This window comes from Enhydra lutris, unplaced genomic scaffold (genome assembly GCF_002288905.1).
Source record: "Enhydra lutris kenyoni isolate GAN:26980312 unplaced genomic scaffold, ASM228890v2 scaffoldscaffold28, whole genome shotgun sequence".
NCBI lineage: Eukaryota > Metazoa > Chordata > Mammalia > Carnivora > Mustelidae > Enhydra > Enhydra lutris.
In genome coordinates, this window is record NW_019154112.1 from 23,621,163 (window position 1) to 23,645,981 (window position 24,819).

The 24,819-nt window shown below is 42.8% G+C and overlaps 1 protein-coding gene across 2 annotated transcripts in view; it reads left to right on the forward strand.

Moving 5' to 3' along the window:
- The first annotated feature begins 389 nt into the window (after positions 1-389).
- The window catches only part of LOC111152264 (glutamate-cysteine ligase catalytic subunit), a 47,109-nt gene continuing 22,679 nt past the window's right edge, over positions 390-24,819 (forward strand). For both annotated transcript variants that reach the window (XM_022510715.1, XM_022510716.1), the window contains exons 1-3: positions 390-895; positions 22,968-23,080; positions 23,923-24,105. In XM_022510715.1, the coding sequence (XP_022366423.1) occupies positions 746-895; positions 22,968-23,080; positions 23,923-24,105 (446 nt within the window). In that variant the 5' untranslated portion in view covers positions 390-745. The remainder of the gene's footprint in view (positions 896-22,967; positions 23,081-23,922; positions 24,106-24,819) is intronic.

Consider the following 24,819-nt stretch of genomic DNA (forward strand, 5'->3'; position numbering starts at 1 on the left):
CCAAATTTCTTCCCCAGCTCAAAGTTTATCTCTTTGGGTTAGAGAACACAGGTTTTTCCCCTATCTCATTTGCTTAAAGCGTGCGGGACCTCGCTCCCCACACCCCCGCCCCTTTGACTCCGCCCCAACCACGCCTGCGCACGCCTCCTCCGAGGCCTTCGTTGAGGCTCTTTGGGCACTCGGCCACGCCTCCCCTCCTGCACCGCCTTCTTTCCCCGCCCCCGCCCGTAGTCTATAAAACCCGGAACGACGGATCGCACCCTGGAGCTGCGAGGGAGCAGATAGGAAGACTGGGCATGCTCTGTGGCGGCGCAGGTCTTGGTCACAAGTAGGAAGAAGCCAGTGCACGACACCGGTAAAGAGAAGCTAGAGCTGCTGCCGCACTGTGGCTGTAGGGTCCGTCGCCGCCGCCTCGGAGCAGCAGCGGGACGGGAGCCGGAGCGGGTGAAGGGCGAGACCCCCAAGCCGAAAGCCATCCAGCCTGCGCTCCCGTCCTCTGCCTCCGTGTCCGCGCGGCGCGCCGGACCCCTGAGTCGGTCACCTGGGCGGCCAGGACCCCGCGCGGGGGAGCGGAACAGAGCGGAGCTGATCCTCCCTCCGCCAGCTGTGGTCCAAGGGCGCCCCCACGGGGCGCAGCAGCCTCTGCCTCCGCCGCTTTTAGCAGGCAGCTGAGTGTCGGACTCGCGCCCCGCGCGCTGAGCCAGCGGCCGCGGTCAGCCCCGAGGAGAAGGAGGAGGGGGCAGCCATGGGGCTGCTGTCCCAGGGCTCGCCGCTGAGCTGGGAGGAGACCAAGCGCCACGCCGACCACGTGCGGCGGCACGGGATCCTCCAGTTCCTGCACATCTACCACGCCGTCAAGGACCGGCACAAGGACGTGCTCAAGTGGGGCGACGAGGTGAGCGCCCGCGGCCTCCGCCCCCGCCGGGCGCCCCTGTCAGGCCACCTCGCGTCTCCTTTGTTCGGCGAAGCGCGCCCCGCGCCCCCACGGCGGTCCGCGCCCTGCGGTGCGCCCCGAGGGTCCCCGGACGCGTCCCCGCCCGGGTGCGCTGTCTCTGCTCTCCCCCGACAGGCGTCCGGGGCTCTCCCGAGCGTGGGGCCCTGCCCGAGCCTTCTCACTAGACTTACTTCTCCCATTCATTCATTCTTAGGATTTTCCCCTTCGTTGAACAAATGGGTTAGGCGCTGGGAGGGCGCGAGCGTGAGCAAGTGTGACATTTGGTGCCTCCAGGAATTTTCAGTCTGGTATATATGCTGGCCGTGTATCGCGGTCTCGTGGCCGGTGTCAAAATGCGCTTTTGCGATCAGTGAGGTGGGGACCAGGTTGTCCTAGAAGGGCCGTCGCTGCTAGGATTCAGGTCTTCAGGATGTTCGCTTCTGCCCCATCTCCTGCAGGTTCCTTTTTAAACCTCCAGCTGCTTCTCATCAGCTCCCTCTCTCTCTCTTCACACACCCTTTCTCGCCCTCCACGCTTTGCCACCACTTTTTAGGCACAGAACAGGAATTACAACTCGATTTTCTTAGAGATTTTCGAAACTTCTTGTACTACCATGGGAACTCTTGAAGCTTCGCAATTGGGATTTGTTAGTGCCTTTCCATGGCCTGGATCCTTTACAAATCAGTTTCAACATGTGTTCTGCCTAGAGCTGAAATGTCTTTGAATTTTCAGTGTGTTGAACCATTGTTTATTGGAATGATGTGGAAAGCATTGCGCAGCCCCCTTTAGATTTAGTTTTCTTCTGCCAAAGCTTTTTGTGCTCTCTTTCCGTTTTTTAAAGTCACATGTAGATGCCATTCAGATAATCAGATGCTTTTTTGAAAAGTGCTTTTTTTTTTTTTAACCATTTGGGTTCCATCGCTTGCTCAGGTGCAAATTTCTCTCTTAGTTGATGTTATTACTCTTGACCCAGGCGTCAGGGTGGTGCTACGCTGAGGCAATATCTGTTTCCTTGTAAAATTAGTTTGTCAGTTTCGAAAGTTGGACGATAATTCTGATTTTTACAGTTGAATTGCAGTGTTTTAAGTTTCAAAAGTATAATAGCAATTCACATTTATACTAGAAGGGGTTTGTCATACTTTGGACAGAAAAAGGGGTGTGGTATTGTGCTCGGTAATTCTTCAGTTTCATTCTGAAGTTCCTTGTTGCTTCATAGCATCTGACGTGTGTTCATTTGTGTATTGTGTGCATTTAGTGATCTGTGTTCTATCCCCCAGGTCTTGGATTTTTTTTTTTTCTGTCCCACATCTCTGCTTCTTTTCCCCCAATAAACCAGCGTCTTTGGAGTATGGAATTTTGCAGGTCATGATCTGTGAGCAGGTTGACAAATTTAGGTTCTCCTTGACTTTTTTTTTCCTCTCCAGAACTTTAAAAAAAAAAAAAAGTGAAATGGAATCAGATGAAGAGGACTCCTTTGTCATAAAGAGGCAGTGTAGCATGTCAAACTTTTGAGTTATTTGAGGGTGCATGTGAGCAGGTCTGTATAGAGCCACATGTAAATTATTTCTTAGCATGGTTGCCAACTTAAGGAGTTTGAAAACCAGAGTGTCTTATTTATCATGGGAGGCTTCCTTGGTGAGATGAGCCTCAGCAAAAGAGGAGGAGAGACGCTAACTACTTTGGTGTTAGCGCCATTCCTCTCACAGAGGAACTCACAGATCACATCTGCTGAAGTAGAAGTCTGCAGGCAAGGTCGGCGGCAAGCAAGCACTTATTGTATGCAGAAGTCTTGAGAAGTCACTGAGAAACCGGCTGGGTAGATGGATAAAGTAGAGAAGGGTGTGGTGGGTGGTGTGGCCCTTGGAGATGGAGGATGGCTTTGCCGGGCAGAAAATGGTGTTTGAGATGTGATATGTTGGACTGCTTGACATGATACCAAATGACTGCTTTTTGTGGGAACTTTTAGTCTTAGAAGCCAAAAAAAACCAAACCAAAAAACAAAAAACACCTAAAACCGTGGTTAGGAGACCCTGCCACTTTTGGAAATGCTTAGCCCTAGTTCCTAGGACAGTATTTGTATCTGGTAGTGTTTATCAGAAAGAACCCTGAATTTGTAATGCCACTTTTGGAAATGCTTAGCCCTAGTTCCTAGGACAGTATTTGTATCTGGTAGTGTTTATCAGAAAGAACCCTGAATTTGTAATGCCACTTGTGTCATATTCCAGAGCCTGCCAAACTGCCTGTGTGATTGTGAGCCTTAGTTTCCTCTTGTGGAAAATGACGGGGTTGGACTCACCTAGCTTTTGTAGTTTGAGTAAGAACAGTTTCAATAACTTTTTTTTACATTAAAAAATTTTTTAATTTTTTTTAATGTACACATTTTTTTTAATGTACACATTTCAACCAGAATGTTACTTTTTGAAATTCACCTGTAGATAGTCTTTAGACGCTTAAAGCAAAGGCTACGAATCGCTGAGGTAAAAATGGGCTGTATTCTAAAGGTGTGTGCTGGCTTTTTAGAAATCAGAAGCATTATCCTGTGACAACCTTATGAATGCGTAGATTCCCAGATCAGCTTACAGATGCGTGTTTCACGTTTGGTGAAACAGGTCCTAAGCCTAGCCACCGTCTATTGTTTCTGGAGGAAATAGAAGTTCTAACTCCTGGGTTGCGGGGAGAACATTTCATTTTGCCCTAGGATGGGGGAATACTGTAGGGGAGAGGTGAGATGGATGTTCCTGGGTGCTCTTTTTGCCTGCTAAGCTACATATGCAAAAAAAAAAAAAAAAAAAAGGCACTTACCTTTTCACAGCATACACAAACTTTTCAGGTGCAGATTTTGTTCATAACTGGAATTCACCCATTAAAAGACAAACTTAGGAAACGTAGGCTGCAAACATAGCAGTAAGTACAACTTTTGAATTCACTCTAGTGTTACCTGCCCGCCAGGCCTTTTCAGCTACTTAACGGCAGAGGCATTATCAGAATTGAAATCTGGCTGACTTCAGGTCCATTTCTTAAACACGTAATACTAGGTTTTGGATTATTTACAATGTGTGAGATTTCATCAAATCTCCTTTTACAGAGTTCACACTACAGGTTGTAGAGGTGTCAGAAAACAACATTTAAAAGCAAATGTATAGTTTTTCTAAAATTTTTTAACCCAGTGTAGTGGCTCTCAAAGTTAAGGTAAATTGTCCTCTAGTTAGCAGAGAAGTGCATGTGAATTTAGGAAAATAAAACATGTCCTTGATATTTGAGTTTATTCTTACCATGCATAAAGCCAGTAAAGCTGGGATGGGATATGTTAAGAGCTGAAATGTCATCCATTGAGTTTGAAGGACAAATTTGCCTGTGTAGGTTAAGAATGCTTTAAGTGACTATTTAGAAAATGCATTGTTAATTAATAAGCTTATGATCCTATAAAAAAAAAACATAACTCTGAGCTATAAATCTAGAATAGACAAAAACATTTTCATTTGAGTGTAAATTAACGTGTAGCTTTGGACAAATTGCTTTATCTCAACCTCAGTTTTTTTAATCTATAAAATAGGGATGATAATGCTTTAAAGGGTTAAGATTAAATGAGATAATATTGATGAAATGGTTTACAAGTAAGTGTCTTGCCTTTTGAGTGAAGGTTCATAAATGGTAACTTGTTCACTTGGATGTTTTTAAATATCTGCTATATCTCATTTAAATAACCATGGTCAAGCAGACTCTTAACGACTGAGCATAAACTGAAGGTTGCATGGGGGAGGGATGGATTAAACAGATGATGGGGATTAAGGAGGGCACTTGTGATGAACCCTCCGATGTTTGTGTGTAGGTGATGAATCACTAAATTCTACACCTAATAGTAACTAATACTACTGTTAGCTAACTGCAATTTAAATAAAAACGTGAAGGAAAAAAATAATTTAAAAAATAGCCGTGGTCATTGGGGAATGAAGCATTCCGTGTACGTGGACTTTTTTTTTTTTAAGATTTTATTTATTTATTTGACAGAGATCACAAGCAGGCAGAGAGAGGAAGGGAGGCAGGCAGAGAGAAAGGAAGGGAAGAAGGCTCCTTGCCGAGCAGAGAGCCCGATGCAGGGCTCGATCCCAGGATCCTAAGATCATGACCTGAGCTGAAGGCAGAGGCTTTAACCCACTGAGCCACCCAGGTGCCCCATATGTGGACATTTTTTTAACCAGTTAACTTATATTTGTTTTTTCAGATATAATTATATTCCATTAGCTTAGTTATTTTTGATGGTATTGATGGTGTTTGGAAAGTACAGTATTTCTGAATTGCACTTAAAAAATCTAAATTGTGTCTTTAATGCATTACTGGACACGGACTAGAATTAGATTTGAGCACAAATATTTCCTGAAAGTCATTAGGAATGTTCAGGTTTCTTACATAAGTCATTGAGTATTTTGTGACCTATAAAGCAAAGTTTTATTTTTCTGTTACTTTGCTATCGCTGTGGACATTGTTCTAACAGTATTCATGTGTCTCTAAAGCACAGTGGTGAAATCAAGGAAAAATAAATTTGTGTCTGAACTTCTCATATACTCAAAGCATCTGAATATGTTGTTTAGAAAACTGGGGCATTAATGATGTTGCTGGTATTGAATGGGTGATATTCTGATAAGCTTGTTAATACTCTGTTTATACATTCATGATTTAACCACGTTAGGTGGGTTTTCATAAACATTTTACCATCTTTATTGATATAGTTGACATGCAGTAAACTGCACATACTTAAAATGTACAGTTTGGTAAGTTTTGGTATATGTGTACACCTGTGAGACTACCACCACGATCAAAATAATATACATCATCTCTAAAAATGTCCTTGTGCCCCTTTGCAGTTCCCGCTTCCCTTCCCACTTCTCTTCCCACCTCCACAGGCAACCACTACTTTGCTTTCTGGCCCCATAGTAGAGTTTGCATTCCCTAGAGTTTTAGATCTAGGAAATCATAAAGCATGTACTTTTCTGGTCTGGCTTTTTAGGCTGCTTGTATATTTTGGGATTCATTCATTTCATTGCATGTATCAGTTGGTCATTCCTTTTAATTACTGCATTATATTCCATTACATGGATATACTAGGACTTATCCATTATTTGGATATCCAGTTTTTAGCTATTATAAAACTTGTAGGAATATTAGTGTATAAGTCTTTGTATGGACTTAACACTTTTATCTACCTTGATTATTCCCTAGGAGTGATTGAACTTTTCAAGGAAATTACCGAACTTTTTGAAAGTAGTGGTACCATTTTATATTCCTAGCGGCAGTATATACCAGTTTGTCCACATTCTTGTCTTCACATGGTATAGTCAGTCTTTAATTTTAGCCATTCTAATAAGTGGGTGATGGTATTTCATTGTATTTTTAATATGCATTTGCCTTAAGAACTGTGGTGATGAGTATCTTTTCATATGATTGTTTGCCATTGGTATGACTTTTTTGTGAAATGTGCTTAAAGCCATTTCCCTAATTTTGAGCGTTCTTTATATATTCTAGATGTAATTCTTACCAGATAATTTACATTGCACATATGTTCTCCCAGTCTATTTTCCTTCTCTTAGTAAGAATGTCTTTTGAGACAGAAGTTGTTCATTTTAATGAAGTCCAGTTTGTCCACTTGTTCTTTTATGGATCATGCTTTCCGTGTGTTATCAAAGAAATCTTTCCTTAATTCAGGGTCACAAAAGTTTTCTCCCGTATTTTCTTCTAGAAGTTTTATGACCTTAGGCTTTACATTTAGGTCTGTGATCCATTTTAAGTTAGCTTTGTCTCTGGTGTAAAGTACGGATTTTCTTATTTTGGTTGCCCTAGCACCATTTGTTGAAAAGACTATCCCTTCTTCGCTGCCAGAGGTACATGGCCTTTGCAGCTTGTCTAATTCCAGTTGTCTGTTTGTATATCTTTATTTCTGGAGTCTTTGTACTGTTCCGTTGATCTGTCTATCTTTATGCCAGTACTCTACTCTTTATATAGCCATAGTTTTATAATACATTGTGAGATCAGGCAGCGTTAGCTCTCCCAACTTTCTTCTTTTTCCAGTTGTTTTGACTTTTTTAGGCCCTTTGAATTTCTACATGATTTTTAGAACCAGCTTGGCAATTTCTACCAAAACCAAATCTGGGATTTTGACAGCAATTGCATTGAGTCTGTAGATCATTTTGGGAAGAATGGACATCTTAATAATGAGTCTTCTGATCCAAGGACAAGTAAATCTTTAACTTCTCTCATCCTTTTTTTTTTTCTTTTTAGTTTTTTAACATACAAGTCTCACATTTTTTGTTAGCTGTATCACGGTTTCGTGTTTTTTTTCCTATTGTAAATGGTATTACGTTGCAGTTTCTGACTGCTCATTGCTAATATATTGAAATAAACTTGATTTTTACATATACATCTTCTGCAGCCTTACTAAACTTCTTCTTGGCAGGCGAGAATTCTGCCACTGAACCACCCATGCTAAACTTCTTGAACATGTGGGATACAGTTCTAATAACTGGTCTAATGTCTTACCTAATTCTGTCACCCTTGTTATTTAAGATTAAGTTCAGTTTTATTATCTGAATGTTTCTCTGCTTCTTTGCACGCCTGGTAATCTTTGACTGGATGTCAGATATTGTGAATTTTACTTTGTTGGGTGCTTGTTAATTGTATATTCCTAACTGTGTTCTTTAAGCCTTGTTCTACAGTACAGTTATTTGGAAGTAGCTCAGTCCTTTGCGGTCTTGATTTTATAATTAGGCAGATCTGGAGAAGTCTCTAGGGCTAATCCCTCTACTGAGGCAAGACCTTTACAGATATTTTCCCCAATGTCCCTGAATAAGGAGTTAATCTATTCTGGTTTGGGGGGGACACACTTGGCCCCAGCTTTAGGTACTTGGTACTTTGGTACTCCTGTATGGGTTGGTTTACTACTGAATCCTTAAGGGGGAATCCTCTGCAGATCTCCAGGGTTCTCTGTGGTGCTTGGTCCTGTGAACTCTAATTGATTTGGTTTCCTCAGACCTTCAGCTCTATCTCTTCAATTCAGGGAGTACTCCAGGTTCTGCCTTACCTTCCTGTCCCTGATCTAGAGCCTCTCTTCCGGCTGTAAGTTGGGGCAATTGGTGGACTCGCTTTGCTTTTCTCCCCCATAGATCAGGAATCTCTGCCTTGTGTTAACTGCTATCCAGTGTCTTGAAAAAGCTGTTTCATATACTCTCTCTCATTTTGGCTGTTTCAGATGGGAAGATAAAATTGGTTGCTTTTATTCCCTCTTGAACAGAAGTAGAAGTCTTTCCTATTTTTTCTATTCTCCTTTCAGCTCTGTTCTCCTTTCTCTGTAAACTTTGTCCAAAGGCTGGCTGCCCTAGTGGTTATAAGGTACCTCCAGCAATCAGCATTTAGCCAAGTTTCTTTTTATTTATTATTTTTATTTTTTTTTATTTTTAATATTTTATTTATTTATTATTTTTATATTTAAGTAATCTCTACATCCATCGTGGGGCTTGAACTCATGACCCCAAGGTTGAGTTTCATGCTCTTCCAACTGAGCCAGCCAGGTGCCCCTAGCAAATTTTGTTTAAAGTCAGGATTTTCTTTGCCTTTATGCTATGATGTTCGTCATTTAACATCACTGTTTTCGTCCTATGATTGGGTATTTGGTGAAAACATAATTACTTGAAAAGTTTGCATACATTTTATGAATAGACTTTAATTTGAAGATGCAAGTCTAAGCCCCGGGTCTTCCCCTGAATGATTGTGTGATCTTAGACACAGAACTTAAATTCTTAAGACCACAATTTCCTCCTAAGACTAATAAGAAAACAAACAAAAAAGCCTCCATTTAGTTTTGAATTGAGTGTTTACATATGTATAGTTCCTAATTGTATTTTTTAACAATTTACTGAGAATACTTTAAATTCCATACGACTCATAAAAATCAGGAAATGCATACAAGAAATGGTAGAATTTATTTCTTTACACTGTCACCTTTTGGGTTTTAGCATTGGTCTAAGATAGTATAGTTCACTGGCTACTGACAAAGTAATTTAATTATAAAGCCATGAATACTAGGTTTCTAGAAATTTTTTAATGTCTTAAGCCTATTTGAGCTTCACAATTTTTCCATTAAAAGCAAGATGGTGGGGCGCCTGGGTGGCTCAGTGGTTAAAGCCTCTGCCTTCGGCTCAGGTCATGATCTCAGGGTCCTGGAATCAAGTCCCGCGTCGGGCTCTCTGCTCAGCGGGGAGCCTGCCTCCTCCTCCTGTCTCTCTCTGCCTGCCTCTCTGCCTACTTGTGATCTCTGTCAAATAAAAAAAAAAAAAAAAAAATCTTAAAAATCTTTAAAAAAAAAAAAAAAGCAAGATGGTATTGTGAAAATGTTTTCTTGAAAAAAGATGATATTTAAATTTCACTTACATATGGCAGAACACTAAAGGCTTTATTTCCATGATGGAAAACTTTTAAATTAAGTATTTATTGTGTACTTCCTATATATTAAGGACTTACTGTGCTAGATCATGCGGTTCAAAGAGAGAAGTCAAGAAAGCGAGAAGCTCTCCACCCTTCAACTTGAGTGGGAGGCAGATGGGTGGATGTGCGGGAGGGAGGAGAGGAAGAGTTTGCTGTATATCTAGAGATCCTGGGAGTCTTATGAATGGAAGGTGGGGAGTGAATCTTCTGGTAGGTCTCAAAGTGAGTTGGAGAAGCAAGGAAAGGGAATGCACAAACGTGAGATTACGGAGGTGCCTGATGTTGAGGGAGTATTGCCGTAACACAGGACTAAAGCAGGGAAAAGGGAATGCCTAGAAATTGAGGCTAGAAAAGTAGGTTGGATTCAGGCTGTTGAAGGTCCTTTGTAATAGGCCATGTCAGGAGATACAGTATTGTTAAGTCCAAGACTGGTACAAGGGAATTTCTTCCAGGTCCCTCCGATCATAGTGTGAAATGGAATGGATTGGGAGGATTAACTAGAGACAAAGACCCCACACTACGGAGGACATGTCATTGCTATGTGAGAGAAGAGAGTGTAGCCTAGGAATCTGGAGATAAAGATTTACATATATTAAAGAGATACTTCAGGGGCGCCTGGGTGGCTCAGTCAGTTTATGTGTCTGCCTTCCGCTCAGGTCATGATCTCAAGGTCCTGGGATCATGTCCCACATTGGGCTCCTTGCTTGGCTGGGAACGTGCTTATCCCTCTGCCTGCCTAACCCCCTGCTTGTGTGCTTACTCTCATTCTGTTTCTCTGTGACAAATAGTCTTTTTAAATTAAAAAAATAAAATAAGAGAGATACTTTAAAGAGGGAGTGAAAGGACCAGGCACATGAGCAGTTAGGTTATGTCTGTCATACCCATTCCTGGCAAAGATGATCAGATGAATTAAGACTCCCTGGCAGGATGGTTCCTTGGGGAACTGTTGGTTTGGATATTCTGTTCTGCAACCCTTTAATTTAAGGAGCCCTCCACTCATTCAGTAGAAATACCAGGTAAGACAGAAGAAAGCTAGAGCAACATCTGAGCTGTGTGTATGGTGGGGCAGCCACAGGCCTAAAGATGGTGCTTGAAGCCCAAGTGGAGAGCCAGTTAGCCCAGGGAGAAGAAACCTTGGCAGCACCTCAGAACCTTGACGAATCCGTGGCATCCTGAGAGGAAGCCGTGTAGCGGGTAGGAGCACTGTCCTGTGCGGGAAGGAGGAGAGCGTGCTTTGAGAGCTTTGGAAGGATGGGAACTGAAGTGAAGCCACTGTATTTGCTGGCTGGGGAGGGACTGGAGGCTTTGGCAACAGCCTATCTGGAACATATTAAGAATTTGCGAGAAAAGCAAAAGTTGGTTTCTGGCCAGAATAAATGGCACAACGCCCATGGATGTTTTCAGAGCTCATTGGGTCCTTAAAATCTTGGTTATAGTTTTAGAAAGAAACAGAATTGAACTATTTTAGTTGAACTGGATAGTATATGAATTTGGGTATCCCGTAAGCAATAACGTCCATGGCTGTTAAGTTGTCTCTAGCACATTGAAAATGATTGTAACGGATTGAGTATAATAGAATGGCGACCCTGAGTCTCCACTCGAAGATTGGGTTTCTCAGACATGGTTTAAGACATTGGGGAAACATGATTAAACCTCAGTCTTGTAGCCCAAAGAGCTCATTTTGGATATAGCTTGCTAGCTATTCAGAAACCGTGGTTATCTGGATTGGTATATCCTTGGAGGGTTTATATGGCTACAATTCTGCTGTTGGACACTGGAGTGCTTTCTGTATGCTTAGGATTTCTGTGTCTGTCATGGTCAGACCATTTGGGATTTGGTAGTTAAACTTATTTCCAGAATAAAATTACAAAAGGACCCCAAACCAGATGTTCCTCATTACATAAATGTTCACACACATCCATTGGTCTTGTCTCCCTTCCCCTGAGGTCCTTTTTTTAGTCCTTTGGATTTGGTTAATGCTTTTTTTTCTCCCCTGGATGCTGATGTAGCAGACTTAGAACTGTTAGGCAAGAGACTCCGTGACCCTTTTCCTGGAAGCTAGTAAGATTCCGGGCTGTGACTCTGCCCTGTTTGGATTACCTGTGGGGGTCGTGGGCTGGGGTGCACAGGGCTTCACATATTTTAATGCTCCAGAGAGAGAGTCAGGATCTTGAAGTACCTGTAAAAGCTGGCTGGCACTTGTCTGAAGTGTTTTCAAGATTTAAGGGTTGCACCAGTGACCTGCAACCCTAGGAAGTTAACATTTTTTAATTAAAAAGTTTTGGGGGCGCCTGGGTGGCTCAATGGGTTAAGCCTCTGCCTTCGGCTCAGGTCATGGTCTCAGGGTCCTGGGATAGAGCCCCACATCAGGCTCTCTGCTCAGCGGGGAGCCTGCTTCCACCTCTCTGCCTACTTGTGATCTCTTGCTCTCTGTCAAATAAAAACTTTGTTTTTCAAGATTTTATTATTTGAAAGGATATGCTCTGAGCACTTTAAACCACAGACAAACCTGAAGAGGTTATTTAGGAGTATGTCCTTCATTTCCCTCTGGAAATGTTGACCTATTTACACGAGTTGGGTACGTGGAAGGTACCTTCTTATCCAGCATGCTTCAGCAGCCCTGCCTGTGCTTAAGCATGGTAGTCCTCGCCTCTTGGCCCCCCCTAGGCTGCCACTGCTGTACTGAATTGTATCTAGGGGTCCTGATCCTGGGGCTTTAGTACTCAGAGGACTAGGAAGTAAACAAAAGGCTTCTAAGGACAGAGTTTATGGACTTTCCTCCTAAAAGCGTCTCAAGCCCTTACCCTGAGCGCACTCACTTAATTCACAATTCTGAAAGCTTGGCATCTGGCTTCTCGGCTCAAGATGCATTATAATAAACAGATCAATCAAGGCAGAAGCGAGAGAGACCAATTCAGAGAGCAGTTGTGAAAACCACATCTAGATGTGGCAGCCCATTGTACTTCTAAGAACCTTGCTCTGCTGGGATTCTAGTTAAAAAAATGAAATTGCTGAAGAAGTCTGAAGCCTTAATAAAAAACGAAAGTGTGTTTAGGACTTTCCTATTGACAGCAGAAGAGGATATAATCAACTTTAGAGGGACTTCCACTCATACATACATAAAAATTTTTAAGATATCATACGCTTAAAAGGGGTAAGCTTTGGACAATAAGACAATGCATTTGAATAAAAGTACCTTCCTGGCAGTGCAGTGAGTAACGTATTTGAAAGTGAAAGAAAAATGGCTGATCATGCGCTAAGAATTTCTAGAAGAGCTTAATAGAAATACAGAAGTATAGATTTCCCCCATCAACCAAAAGTAAAGCATCCCTATGAAAACTTTTGTAACCCAAAATGGTGTAAAGAGAAGAAACAATTACTGTTAATATACGGAAAAAATTTTGGGTGTTTCCAGACTCCCAAAATAACCTTAGACCTTTTTTCCTAAGCTCTTATTTGAGAGCGAGCATAAGCAGAGGGAACAGCAGAGGCAGAGGGAGATGCAGACTCCCCACTGAGCAGGGAGCCCAACTTGGGGCTCGATTCCAAGACCCCTGGATTATGACCTGAGCTGAAGGCATCTGCTTACCCAACTGAGCCACCCAGGTGCCCAACCTTAAACTTTCTTGATACTTTGGGATGTATCTTACTAACGGGTATACAAAATAACCCAAGATAAAGTCTAGATGCTCACTGACACAGGTCAGAACTATGCCTACTTTAGACTGACCTGCTGGATGTGGTTCCCAGGGAAGGGGTTTGTCTACCCTCTTGATGTTTGGGGTGCCAATTGTCTCTATAAGGGCTTGCTGGGGGGCCATTATTTTCGCCTTTTTCCATAAAGGCAAACAAAAACAAAAACCTCTAAATTTCTTTCAGTTAGCAAAAACAGATACCGTTATCCCTCACTTTCTGTAAGTTTTGCATTATGGCATTTTATTAGTTTTTCACTAACCGAAAGAACTCCAAAGAGGATTTTTGCTTTTGTGGGGGGCTGGGGGAAGGCAGTTACCATGCTGATGTAAGGTCTTCTGTAAAAGAAAATGGCCCACCACAAACTTTTGGAAAACAGGGAACACTCTTCACTCTAATCAATTCTGTTTACGAAAGTTTTTACAGGGACACTGTACTTTCCAATAACGGGGAAACCTGTGCTCTTATAGGGCTTATACAAACGAAGTGGCTTGACTCAAATTTTTGAAAAGCTTGGAGATACTTGTATTGCTTTAGAGCTGGAAGGAACTTTTTTTTTGACCCCACTTATTTCTTCAAATGATGAAGCTAAGGCGCCCAGAGTCTAAGACAAATTCCAAATGTCTGTAATTGTAATATTTCTAAGAAAAGAGGGAAAATTAAGACTGTTCTGATCAGGGTGGTGCCCCCTTGGGGATGGGGACAAGGAGGTGCTCGTGCTGGGGGAGCCGGGTGGTCAACAAAAGTTTCTCTGAAAAGGTAGCACTGAACTTGAGACCCACAGGAGCCAGCTGTGTGAAGAGCTGAAGTAAAATCTTCCCAAGCAGAGAAAAGTGCTGTCAAGGCCCTGACTTGGTTGTTGGAAAAACAGAAATGTGGCCACAACGTGGTGGGGGAAGAGGGAGGTTTGATGAGGGGTGTGGGGTTTTTTGCTCAGTGGGAGCCGCTTGAAAGTTTCAAAGAGGAGGGGGATGACTGGATCTGCTTGGTGCAGGAACCCAGGACTACTTAACTGCAGAATTAGGCAGTGTTCTACACTATGAGCTTTCACTTTTAACTGAGGCCAGTGGTCCCTGAAACAAATGCCAAAGGAAATATTCTGGTGAGATGGTGCTTCCCTTCCCATCAGTGACCTATTCTGTTAGTCTTTATTTCAAGATCTTTCTGTAATGTTGATTACAGCCGACAGCATTTGGAAAACACCTCTAAGACACTGTTCTGCCTCAGTAACCGTAGCCTCGCCCACAAGCTGGAAAACAATAGCCACCAGCATCTGCGGGGTGCACTGTAGTTGCTACTACTTTAGGCAGTTGACACACAGCTTGTCCTTTTCCCAGTATCGGATGGACTCCAAAGCCTGCTTCCCCCATATACCAGCTCCCAAGTAAGCAGGAGGAAGAGTGCTCGGACAGTCTTCATGGGCTCCAACCCAAGAGGAGATGGAAGGTGGACAGAAAAAGAAAGAGGAAAGGATGGTGGTGATAAAGGAAGTAGGCTTTTTTTGTTTGAGTGAACATATAAATGTCTTAGAGCCACAGATGCTCAAGTGTTTTTCGTACCAGATGGCCAGTGATTCCCTTCTAGTGAAACGCCAACATCCTTTCAAAACTCTAATATTGAATATGCTTGGTAAATTTTTCGGTCTGTGGGACTAATGCTAACAGGTTTAGTAATGTGGCTGCGGCCTTTCCAGCTAACTTCTGCTGGCAGTGGAGCCCCGTGAAAGGGCAGAGGCGGGTGAGCCCTTTACATGAACATCAGGCTGACCTCACTTGATAGTTATGCAGCCTGTGCCAGCCTCGGCCGGGGGCAGCAGGTAGTGGGCCAGAAATCGAGTGCTTGGACTTACCTCTTTAATGTTAACTTGAAATATGGCAGGAAAGGAGTTTGTATTAATAGGAGTCTCCATCTTCCACACCCCAATGTAAGGTTAGAACTGCTCTCTTAGTGGGATCTGCCCAAACATCCAGGAGTCTTTCCTGAGGAGGGAGCCCTGATGCTACCTTTGTGAGATGGAATTATGCAAGAGTGTGCTCAGATTCTTGCAATGGTGAAATATAGCATTAGAATTGGAGTTGTTGAATCTCTGCCCACTGCCCCCACGCCCTGCCCTGTCACTGGGGGCATAGGTGAGCCCTTCTGCAGGGCACAGCACTCACTTTGGAGTTGGAATTTCTGTTTTAGCATTGGCTCTCGCTTAGTCTTTTTAGAAAGTGCTTTTTTTTTTTTTTTTTTTTTTAAAAAAAAACCTTAGTTTGGTGGGCTAGTCTACCACTAGTTCTAAAAACTAAAACTCCAAACTTCTATTTCCTGGGCAGTCCTTGAATTCAGACCAACCTAACTTCTACCGTAAAGGAGTATGCTTGTTTTCTTGCTTTCCCAGCTCTAGGTGTGCATTCGGGCAGAGCTGGGTACCACCATGGAGAGTGGGTTTTCTCTCTCCAGGAGCAGCATGCCCCCCACGAAAGCCCTAAGCTCGCCCACACCTGCTAGGAGCCGCCTCACAGGTTCTTGGTGCACAGCCCCCCAACACTGAGCGCCGCAGACCAGTCGATCCAGAGCAGGCTCTGTGTGGGGACCCAGATACCTTGCTTCTTGTTAGCCATGTGGTGACCAGAACTCTGGCTAAGGAATGTGTTCACAGCAAAGAGCTGAGTAATGCACTTGTCCTTGGAACCCAGAAGTTATAGGTCTGAAATACAGATGTTTTTAGGTAAATAAAAACTATATTTACAATACTGTGTCTTCAGGAAGGGTTAGGGTTTAGGGTTAGGGTTGTTTTAACTGCTGAGTGCCCTCACCATTGGTGACTTTACCTGATGGAACTGCCTTTTGTGTGGTTAGTTTGTGTGAGAAGACTGGTTGGGTTCTGCTAGATTTCATTAGAACATAGGAATGCCTTAACATAGTCTTTTTTTTTTTTTTTTTTTTTTTAAGATTTTGTCAAAGAAGAGAGCACAAGCCGGGGGAGCTGCAGGCAGAAGGCTGACAGCTTAACCAACTGAGCCACCCAGGCGCCCCTTCTTTCCCTCCTTTAAAGTCTTCAATTTTTTCACTTAGGCTTCATATTACTAATCTTGGCATGTGAAAAAATTTTTCTCTGTGTGAGTCAAGATAATGATTCAAGGAAGTTACTTCACTGAAGCATACAGGAAATTCACTGATGTTATGTATTGTTAAAATTGAGATTAACACATTATAAATAAAAAGCCGTGTACTCTTTAAACTGAAGTCCTAATCTAGGATGCCAACAGAAGACCAGGTCAGGGTGAGGCCACATTTATTTTGTTTTCCAAAAGCGTAAACTTCCCTAGAGTACACTCTGTGTAATTCTGTGGTATAAAATGACATCTCGTAGTAGGAGAGAAAGTCAAAATACATCCAATAATTTAAGAATTTGATATGACTTTAGACTAAACTAAAGCATTCTTTGGGGGCCGTGTGGCAGTTTAATATAACCTATCAGCAGTTTAAAATCTCACATATACAAGGCTATACAAAAGCACGTGTGTCAAGAGTTTCTACCTCATGGTTACTAGTCCCCCAGAAGTGCTTAGAAGTTACCACATAAAACAGTGGTTTTGATATTTGTAGTGTCACTAGATGTGTCTCACCTGGGAGTCTGCCTTAAATCCCATTCTGAGCCCCATCAAATATCATTATATCCATATCAGAATTTTTTACTCAAGTTGATTCAGTATTTGAAGCACAGCTCTTCTTTTGGTCTCCTCATTTAGGGCTTCCCTGTTTAAGTGCAGGTGTTTAAAACTAAGCATCATGGCAGCTGGCTGCTCTTTGGGTGCTCTGAGTTTGGGTCTCTTGCTAGGTACGGAAATAAATGCCATCAACTGGACGGTTGAGCATGCGCTCAAACATACTGGTCATTTGTATTTTGCCATGTGAGAAAATGGTCTTCTGGACGGAAGACTTGGCTGCTAGCTTTAAAACTGCTTCTAATGTAGAAGAGGACTGTTGTGGCATCATCTCTATGGGGTGGACCCAGTTTATCTGTATCTCTGACCAGCCAGACCTGTGATTATGCTGCAGTCAGAATGTTGGTAGGGGAAAGCTTGGGAAACCTCTGGGAGGTTGTTGAAACATCAGTAGACCCTCTCCTTCATCTGGCCAGTCCCTTTCTTCCAGGAAGCCTTCTGATCCCCTAGACTGGATCAGTTCTTCTACATACGCACAGTTCTGCTTGGTCGTCCTGAGCACTTACCCAGATCGTTTCGTTCTTTTGTGTTACTGGCTGTGGATCTAGCAGCAGTGGAAGCTTGAGAACAGGAGCTACACCTGCCTGACTCACCGTATTGGCAGCACCTATCCAATACTGGGCCTTGTTGAGTGGGTGAAAGGACAGGGGTGGGGGCCAGACAGCAAGCCTGTGGGTTCGGGTGCTGATCTGTCATGAACTGTAACTGTATCCTTAACCCCCAAAGTGGCTGTGGACTTGTTTTGGAGTTAGTGTAAAGAGAAAACTGGGTCTCTGAGAAGTGACAGGTAGTTCTAGCAGGAGTCAAGACTACTGCTTGGGCCACTGGAAAAACACCAACAGTGGAGTAGAGGAGCTGGCCCTGAACCACAAATTTTGAATTTCGGTAGGATGGCTGGAGACAAAAGAATTTCTCAAAGTAGAACCTCCCTAAACACAAGGAACTGCCTCTAACTGCTTCTGAGCTGCATAGAACTAGATTGCTTTCCTAATTAAGCACCATTTTTACCTCCAGGGAGTAGAGATCTAAACGCTCCTGTTTTATAAAATGTCTAGCCTTTCCTTAAGTTCTAAGCTCCTTAAAACCCTTACCTTTATGGTAGAGTACCCCCCCCCAATTTTTTTTTTTTTACAAAGGAAATTTATCTTAAACTGGTGGTAAATCCCATTTAAAGGCAACATAAATCCTAAGGGAAAAAAACGAATATTTTGATATTAACAGTTACTCTTGTTATCTTGAACTCTGATGCCACAAAAAGTATTTTACAGTCTATTATATATCCAGCATTGTCCGGTGTACTTACATCATCTCAATTAAGATTCTTTACTTCATTGGCCTAATTTTGGATGAACATAAAGCACCTCATGCTTGTGTAAACCCGCACTGAATAACTAGTGGATTATTGTGTTCAGGTCATTCCTAGCAACACTGTATATACATAGCCTACATAATAGTCTTTTGAGTGGGCCTTTGTCTTTGATTCAACTGTTCTAGGATATTAGTGGCTTTTTACCATAACGGGATAAAACTTAGCCTTTTTAGCAATGAAATCTAAATTTTAATTTTCATTTGTAGAAAAAGTGCACATTTAAAAATGTGTGTCTCGCATAGTGGCTAGTTATTTTTATTGTCTCTTTCCCCCATTTAAAAACATAACTGATGGGTACCGCATAGCAGCGTCCCTAAGTTACATTTAGAGAGTTAATGATCTGTGTACCAAGAATAGAGCCCAGTGGCTATTTTTGCTACTTCCAAATACTATGTTGATTACACAAATTTGAATTAGTCACTCTGCAGGCCGTTTATGATGCTTTTGGGATTGTGTATGTGTGCAGCGTGCATAGATGTTGCCATAACTCTAAATACACAGCCCACATGCTGTTTCAAACATGTTTGGAAGCCGGTATGTTTAGTCCTTGGAATGTGTTGTGTTCAGAAGGGCCTCTGTGCCCTTTTGTTATTTTCTCCTTGATTTTGCCTTTTCTCTCATCCCTTGGATGCAAAAAGGAAGTTTAAGATGGGGACAAAATCCAGATATAATAAAAATCACTGTGGCTTTAGGTATTCTACATAGGGACAGCATTGACTTAATGTGTCATTTTATTACCACTCAACAGCTAGCTCACTGAACCAAACTCCATTTTGGCTCTAGCTTGGCTGTTAGGAAAGATCGAGTTAATTATTTTGATGCTTGTGTGATCTAGAATTAGAAATAAACATAAATGTATTGAGGTGGGTAGGGGAAGGGTTTAAAAAGGTAACAAAAAAGGCAAGAGCTGAAAGAACCATCCTGAGCACTGAGGCAGAAAATCAAAGCGACTTGGGGGAGGGGAGATTACTTCCAAGAATCTTAAACTTGAGTTTGAAAAGTGTTTAGGGAGTTCTTAAGGCTTCTAACTGAACTTCCATTTTATCCAAAAGTGAGTGCGTTTATTTTTGTTTTTGTTTTTTCTCACTTGGGTAAATATTCTGATGTGTTTCTGTTTCATTTGCTTAATGAGATCATGGATGATTATTTTTTAATTAAGGAGAGTTGGGTTTGTAAGCATTTTAAATGTCATCCGTTTGGCTGATATTTAAAACTCGGGCTGAGGTTGAGCTTTTTGTTCTTCTGCCCTTCCCATGCTTTAAACTCGTGGTCTCACAGTGATTTTGAAAACTAAGGATTTCAATTATTTCAAAACTTGGAAACCAACAAGAGTTATTGCACTTTAGCCTATTTATATAAGTGGGTGCAAAAATTCTTGCTCCTTTTGTTAACAGATAAATGATGGGAACCCAGTAAGCTAGGAAGTATCTCTTCATCTGTCTTGCAGGAAATGCTCTCTGGTTAAGAAGGGAACCCAGATAACCGATGATGGCCTGCAGATGCACTGGAGCCAATGATCAAAGGAGGAAGTTTGGAGTAGGAAGATTCCTCCTCAGAGTCAGCAAGGCGTTGTAGAGCCAGAAGCTCTGTCCTGGGCCGAAGCTGGGCTGAGACATCTGCTTAAATCTCAGACTGTAACTGCAATATCTCAGCTTCTTTGATGTCAGGCCCACTTCATAAAATTGAGGCATAATCAATTTGTGAGATTTTCAGCCAGCATTATATTCTGTCCCTGCCTCATATAGCTTATAATGATTCTTTCTTAAAGATTTTATTTATTTGATGGACGCCTGGGTGGCTCAGTTGGTTGGACAACTGCCTTCGGCTCAGGTCATGATCCTGGAGTCCCGGGATCGAGTCCTGCATCGGACTCCCAGCTCCACGGGGAGTCTGCTTCTCTCTCTGACCTTCTCCTTGCTCATGTGCTCTCTCTCAAATAAATAAATAAAATCTTTAAAAAAAAAAAAAGATTTTATTTATTTGAGAAGAAGAGACAGTGACCGAGATAGAGCACAAGCCAGGAGGAGAGGGAGAAGCAGGCTCCTCGCGAAGCAGATAGCCAGACATGGGGCTTGATCCCAAGACCCTGGGATCATGACCCGAACCGAGCTGAAGGCAGATACCTAACCAACTGAGCCACTCAGGCCCCCTGTAACGATTTTTCTAAAAATTTACCACTCACCAAAATTGGCATTCTCTAGAGTCCTAGCAGCAAAGTGTGCTGTGCTTTGAGGGCAGGCAGGCTTGGTTCACATCCCTGCCCTGACCCTGTGGCCTTGGGCAGCTTACTCAGCCTCTCTGAACATCTTTGCATATCTATAAAATAGGTGATCATTCCTCCTTCGAATGATGGATTTGGAGATTAGGATCCACATATGAAAATTCACAGCATGCCCTTTCTTATGCTCATTTAAAAGTAAACTTGTTTCTTATACTTAGGATATTTTTATATATTCATCCTGAGACTTAATGAAGTTTCTTGTTCCATCAGCTCTTAGCTTCTCCATCCAGATCTAGGACTCCCAAATAGCTATCTGAAAACCTGTACTTAAATTTGGGAGCACTTCTGGATTCTGCAGCTCACGGTTTTTAGACATTTTATATTGAGTGATTATACAAGTGCAGATTTCACATTTCTGGTTCATGTAGCTAAAGCAAATAGTCTTTACCTATTTCTTGAACTAAAAAAAATTTTTTTTTAAAGATTTTATTTATTTATTTGACAGACAGAGATCACAAGTAGATCACAAGTAAGCAGAGAGGCAGGCAGAGAGAGAGAGGAGGAAGCAGGCTCCCCATGGAGCAGAGAGCCCGATGTGGGGCTTGATCCCGGGACCCTGGGATCATGATCTGAGCCGAAGGCAGAGGCTTTAACCCACTGAGCCACCCAGGTGCCCCTGAACTAAAAAATTCTAATAGGAAAGCAAGAATGGGAACTTAAATTCTTCAGTAAGACAGCTGTCTTAGTTCAGGCTACTATAACATTTACCGTAGATTAGGTGGCTTAAACAACAGAAGCATATTTCTCATGGTTCTGGAGGTTGCGAAGTCCAAGGGGAAAGGTGCCAAGAGATTTATTTCCAGGTGAGGGCCTTCTTCCTAGCTTACAAGCAGCTCTGTCCTCACGTGGTAGCAAGAGAGATCATCTTTCTTATTTCTTCCATTAAGGACACTAATCCCATCCCATTGGGGAATAAGGGCTTCAACATGTGAATTGCGGGGAGTTGGGCACATTCAGTCCATAGCAACAACTAATAAAAGGTAGTTTTATTGAAAAGTTTATTGAAAGTTTAGTTTTTGTTGTTTAAACCTGCCAGGCTATTTTCTTTGGTTTCCTGACATTTTCCCCCTTTATAATTCCATTTCTTAGCTTAGGTGCAAAACTGTCTCTTGTTGAATATGGCTGTGTCGGCGTTAATGGGTGGCTGACTGCAGTGCCTTCCCAGACCAGGCAGGTACACACATAAGTAAGAATAGGCCACTGCAGACCAGAGCATGCCCCACCCTGTAGGAATGGGCTTCTGGGTTGTTGTTTTCAAGGCTGGAAATCTGGATTTACATGTGAGGTGTCAGGTAGATACTGGATATATTGTTCCTTTTTTTTTTTTTTTTTTTCTTATTTTTCTTTTATGATAAACCAAACAAAATACTTCTGCTGACTGGTCTGCTTCCTAGGGCAGTAGTTTATCACCTTTTCTCTCTCTCGGTATCTTGCCCAGAGGGTGCTCTCAAGTGTTTGCCTGAACGACCCAATTCCATACCTTTTCACTTACATATGGATGTTTTATTTCAGCCATAAATCGTGATTCCGAGTTTCCACTGTTTACACCAACTATCATGATTTAAAGCATGTGATTTCAGGGAAGACAAAAGCAGGCTCTATTGGTACTCCACCCAGAAAAGTCTTACTTTGGTATTAAACTCCTGATTTTTATCAGAATTCCACCAGATATTATAAATGCACTAGTGCACCTTGCATTGTAAATCGTGTATGGTTTCAGGGTGGGGAAGCTGTCTTAAGTTACTCTTTAAGAACCAAAACTACATTGCTAAAACTCCTAAAATAACTTGTCTATACTGGTGTGTTTATGCTTATGATTTAACTCTCCAACAGTGAAACTTAACAATGGGATTTAATAACCTGCCAGTAAATGAAGATTATCTGCCTTGATGATCTGTCCAGATAACCACTCTCATAAACTTACAGCAAGCCACTTGAGGAAATAAATTTAAAAATGCAACTTCGTTTTGTAATTGCAGTTGACAGAATTTTAGCTTTGAAATACTTGTGAAGGGCGCCTGGGTGGCTCAGTGGGTTAAGCCTCTGCCTTCGGCTCAGGTCATGATCTCAGGGTCCAGGGATCGAGGCCCGCATCGGGCTCTCTGCTCAACCTGCTTTTTCCTCTCTCTCTCTATGCCTGCCTCTCTGCATACTTGTGATCTCTCTCTCTCTGTTTCAAATAAATAAAATCTTAAAAAAAAAAAAAAAAGAAATACTTGTGAAGTACAATCTATCAAAATCTTGACTTTTCTTTGAGATATTAAGTAGAGCAGGAAAAAGAAGTAATGGAGGAATAAGTTCTGGTTCTCAAACAGGGGCACTATTGACTGATTTTCTCCAGTTTTTCATACTGTGCAAAAGAACATTGTGTGCCGTGTAGTGTAAGCAAATGTGACGGTCTCCAATTGCTGTGGGTCCTTTTTGACCTTCACATCTCCCTGCCTCCTAAAGGTTACACTGAACACGAGTCTGGAAGAAGGTTAATCTTTCTTTTACTTTCAACAGGTGGAATACATGTTGGTGTCTTTTGATCATGAAAATAAGAAAGTCCGGTTGGTCCTATCTGGAGAGGAAGTTCTTGAAACTCTACAAGAAAAGGGGGAAAGGACAAACCCAAAGTAAGCAGATAAACCAAAGGGTTGCTTTAGTGTTTCTGAACCTGGTAGAACTACTAAAGTGGAATCGTTCCTCCGGTGTCTAGGAGGCAGGATGGCATCGTAGATGAGAGCACCGGCTCTGGTTCTCCTGCTTCATAGCTGGGTGTACTCTTGGGCAAGATGCTTAATGTCTCTGTGCCTCTCTTTCCTCATCTGTAGAGCGAAGATAATAATACCTCCTGTGTAGGGTGTGGACATTTTAAATACACTAATGTATTTAAGTACTTAGAACTGTAAACACAATATGAAGCCTGCTTACTATTACTAAATGTTGAAAGAAAAAGAAAGGGGGGTAGCGGAAACTGTGGACAGAGTGTGACTCAGTGTTACTGAGATCCCAAACCGTGGGATCAGATAGAACTTAGACTGAGTCTGTTTGGCTGGCAGGATTGTCTTTTAATATTTCTTTAAGCAGACAAAGAGGTGAAGGGGCATGTGCTTTTCAGTTCCATTTTCCTGCTCGCTCGATTTTGGGAGACTGCCTTTGAGTTTGGAGGCCAGCAGTGAGCTGAAAAAGCCCCTGTGGCCTCCTCTCCTTTCTCACAAAGTGGGCAAGCTTGTCTTGGACAGCGAGCACCCTGTGTGTGGTTTTCAGTTACTTACAAATATTTTGGCCCCTGTACTTCCAACCCTTGCCTAGTTGAGGAGCTCTGGAGAATGACCAGCCTTTGGGAACTGTAAAGGAGTTCTTAGCTTCATTTATATGGAGTGGTGTCTCCATTTTTGGAAGTGACTTTTTAAAAACTTCTAAAAATTGAGTAGACAGCAAAATAAGAGGGAATGGAATTTTTCCTCCTCTGTAGCCATCCTACCCTGTGGAGACCCGAGTATGGCAGTTACATGATTGAAGGCACACCCGGACAGCCGTACGGAGGAACGATGTCCGAGTTCAACACCGTCGAAGACAACATGAGGAAACGTCGGAAGGAAGCGACTTCTTTATTAGGAGAAAACCAGGCTCTCTGCACAATCACTTCATTTCCCAGGTTAGTTCCTGTATGAACATGCCCCAGCAGATCGTTCAGAGCTTTAGGTTCTAAAAGAGCCAATCATGACCCAAGCATTTGACCATCCAGTTCTCATACTTCACAGACAGTTCATACTTTATGTGCTGCATTTGATGGAATCTGTCTAATAGAGCCGCAGGCAGACCTTGTGCACCAGCGTCAGCGGGTGGGTGGTGGGCCGGAGCACTGCTCCGTGAGAGCATTCGTCTGGCCTCTGTGGACAGGACCGCTAGGGTCGTGGCGGCACCCATCCCGGGCCAGGGTGGAGGGAGCGGCGCGTCTGCCAAGCACTTCTGACCCTGTGAGCAGGAGCAGCAGAATCTGATGGCGATCAGGTGCTCTCCCCACTTGACTCTCACAGTGGCTTCCACTGGCCAGTGCTGGTATCGGTGGCCATTGGGAGGGTCGCCTGCTGGAGGGCTGGCATCAGTGTGCCCAGTCCGCGGTTGACACATCCTAACTGTGAACGGGGGTGGCGGTGTGTGTATCATTAGGCCATGTTTGTGTCTTGTGTTGAAAAGGAAATTTAGGGGGCGCCTGGGTGGCTCAGCGGGTTAAGCCTCTGCCTTCGTCTCAGGTCATCATCTCAGGGTCCTGGGATCGAGCCCCGCATCGGGCTCTCTGCTCAGCAGGGAGCCTGCTTCCTCCTCTCTCTCTGTCTGCCTCTCTGCCTACTTGTGATCTCTGTCAAAT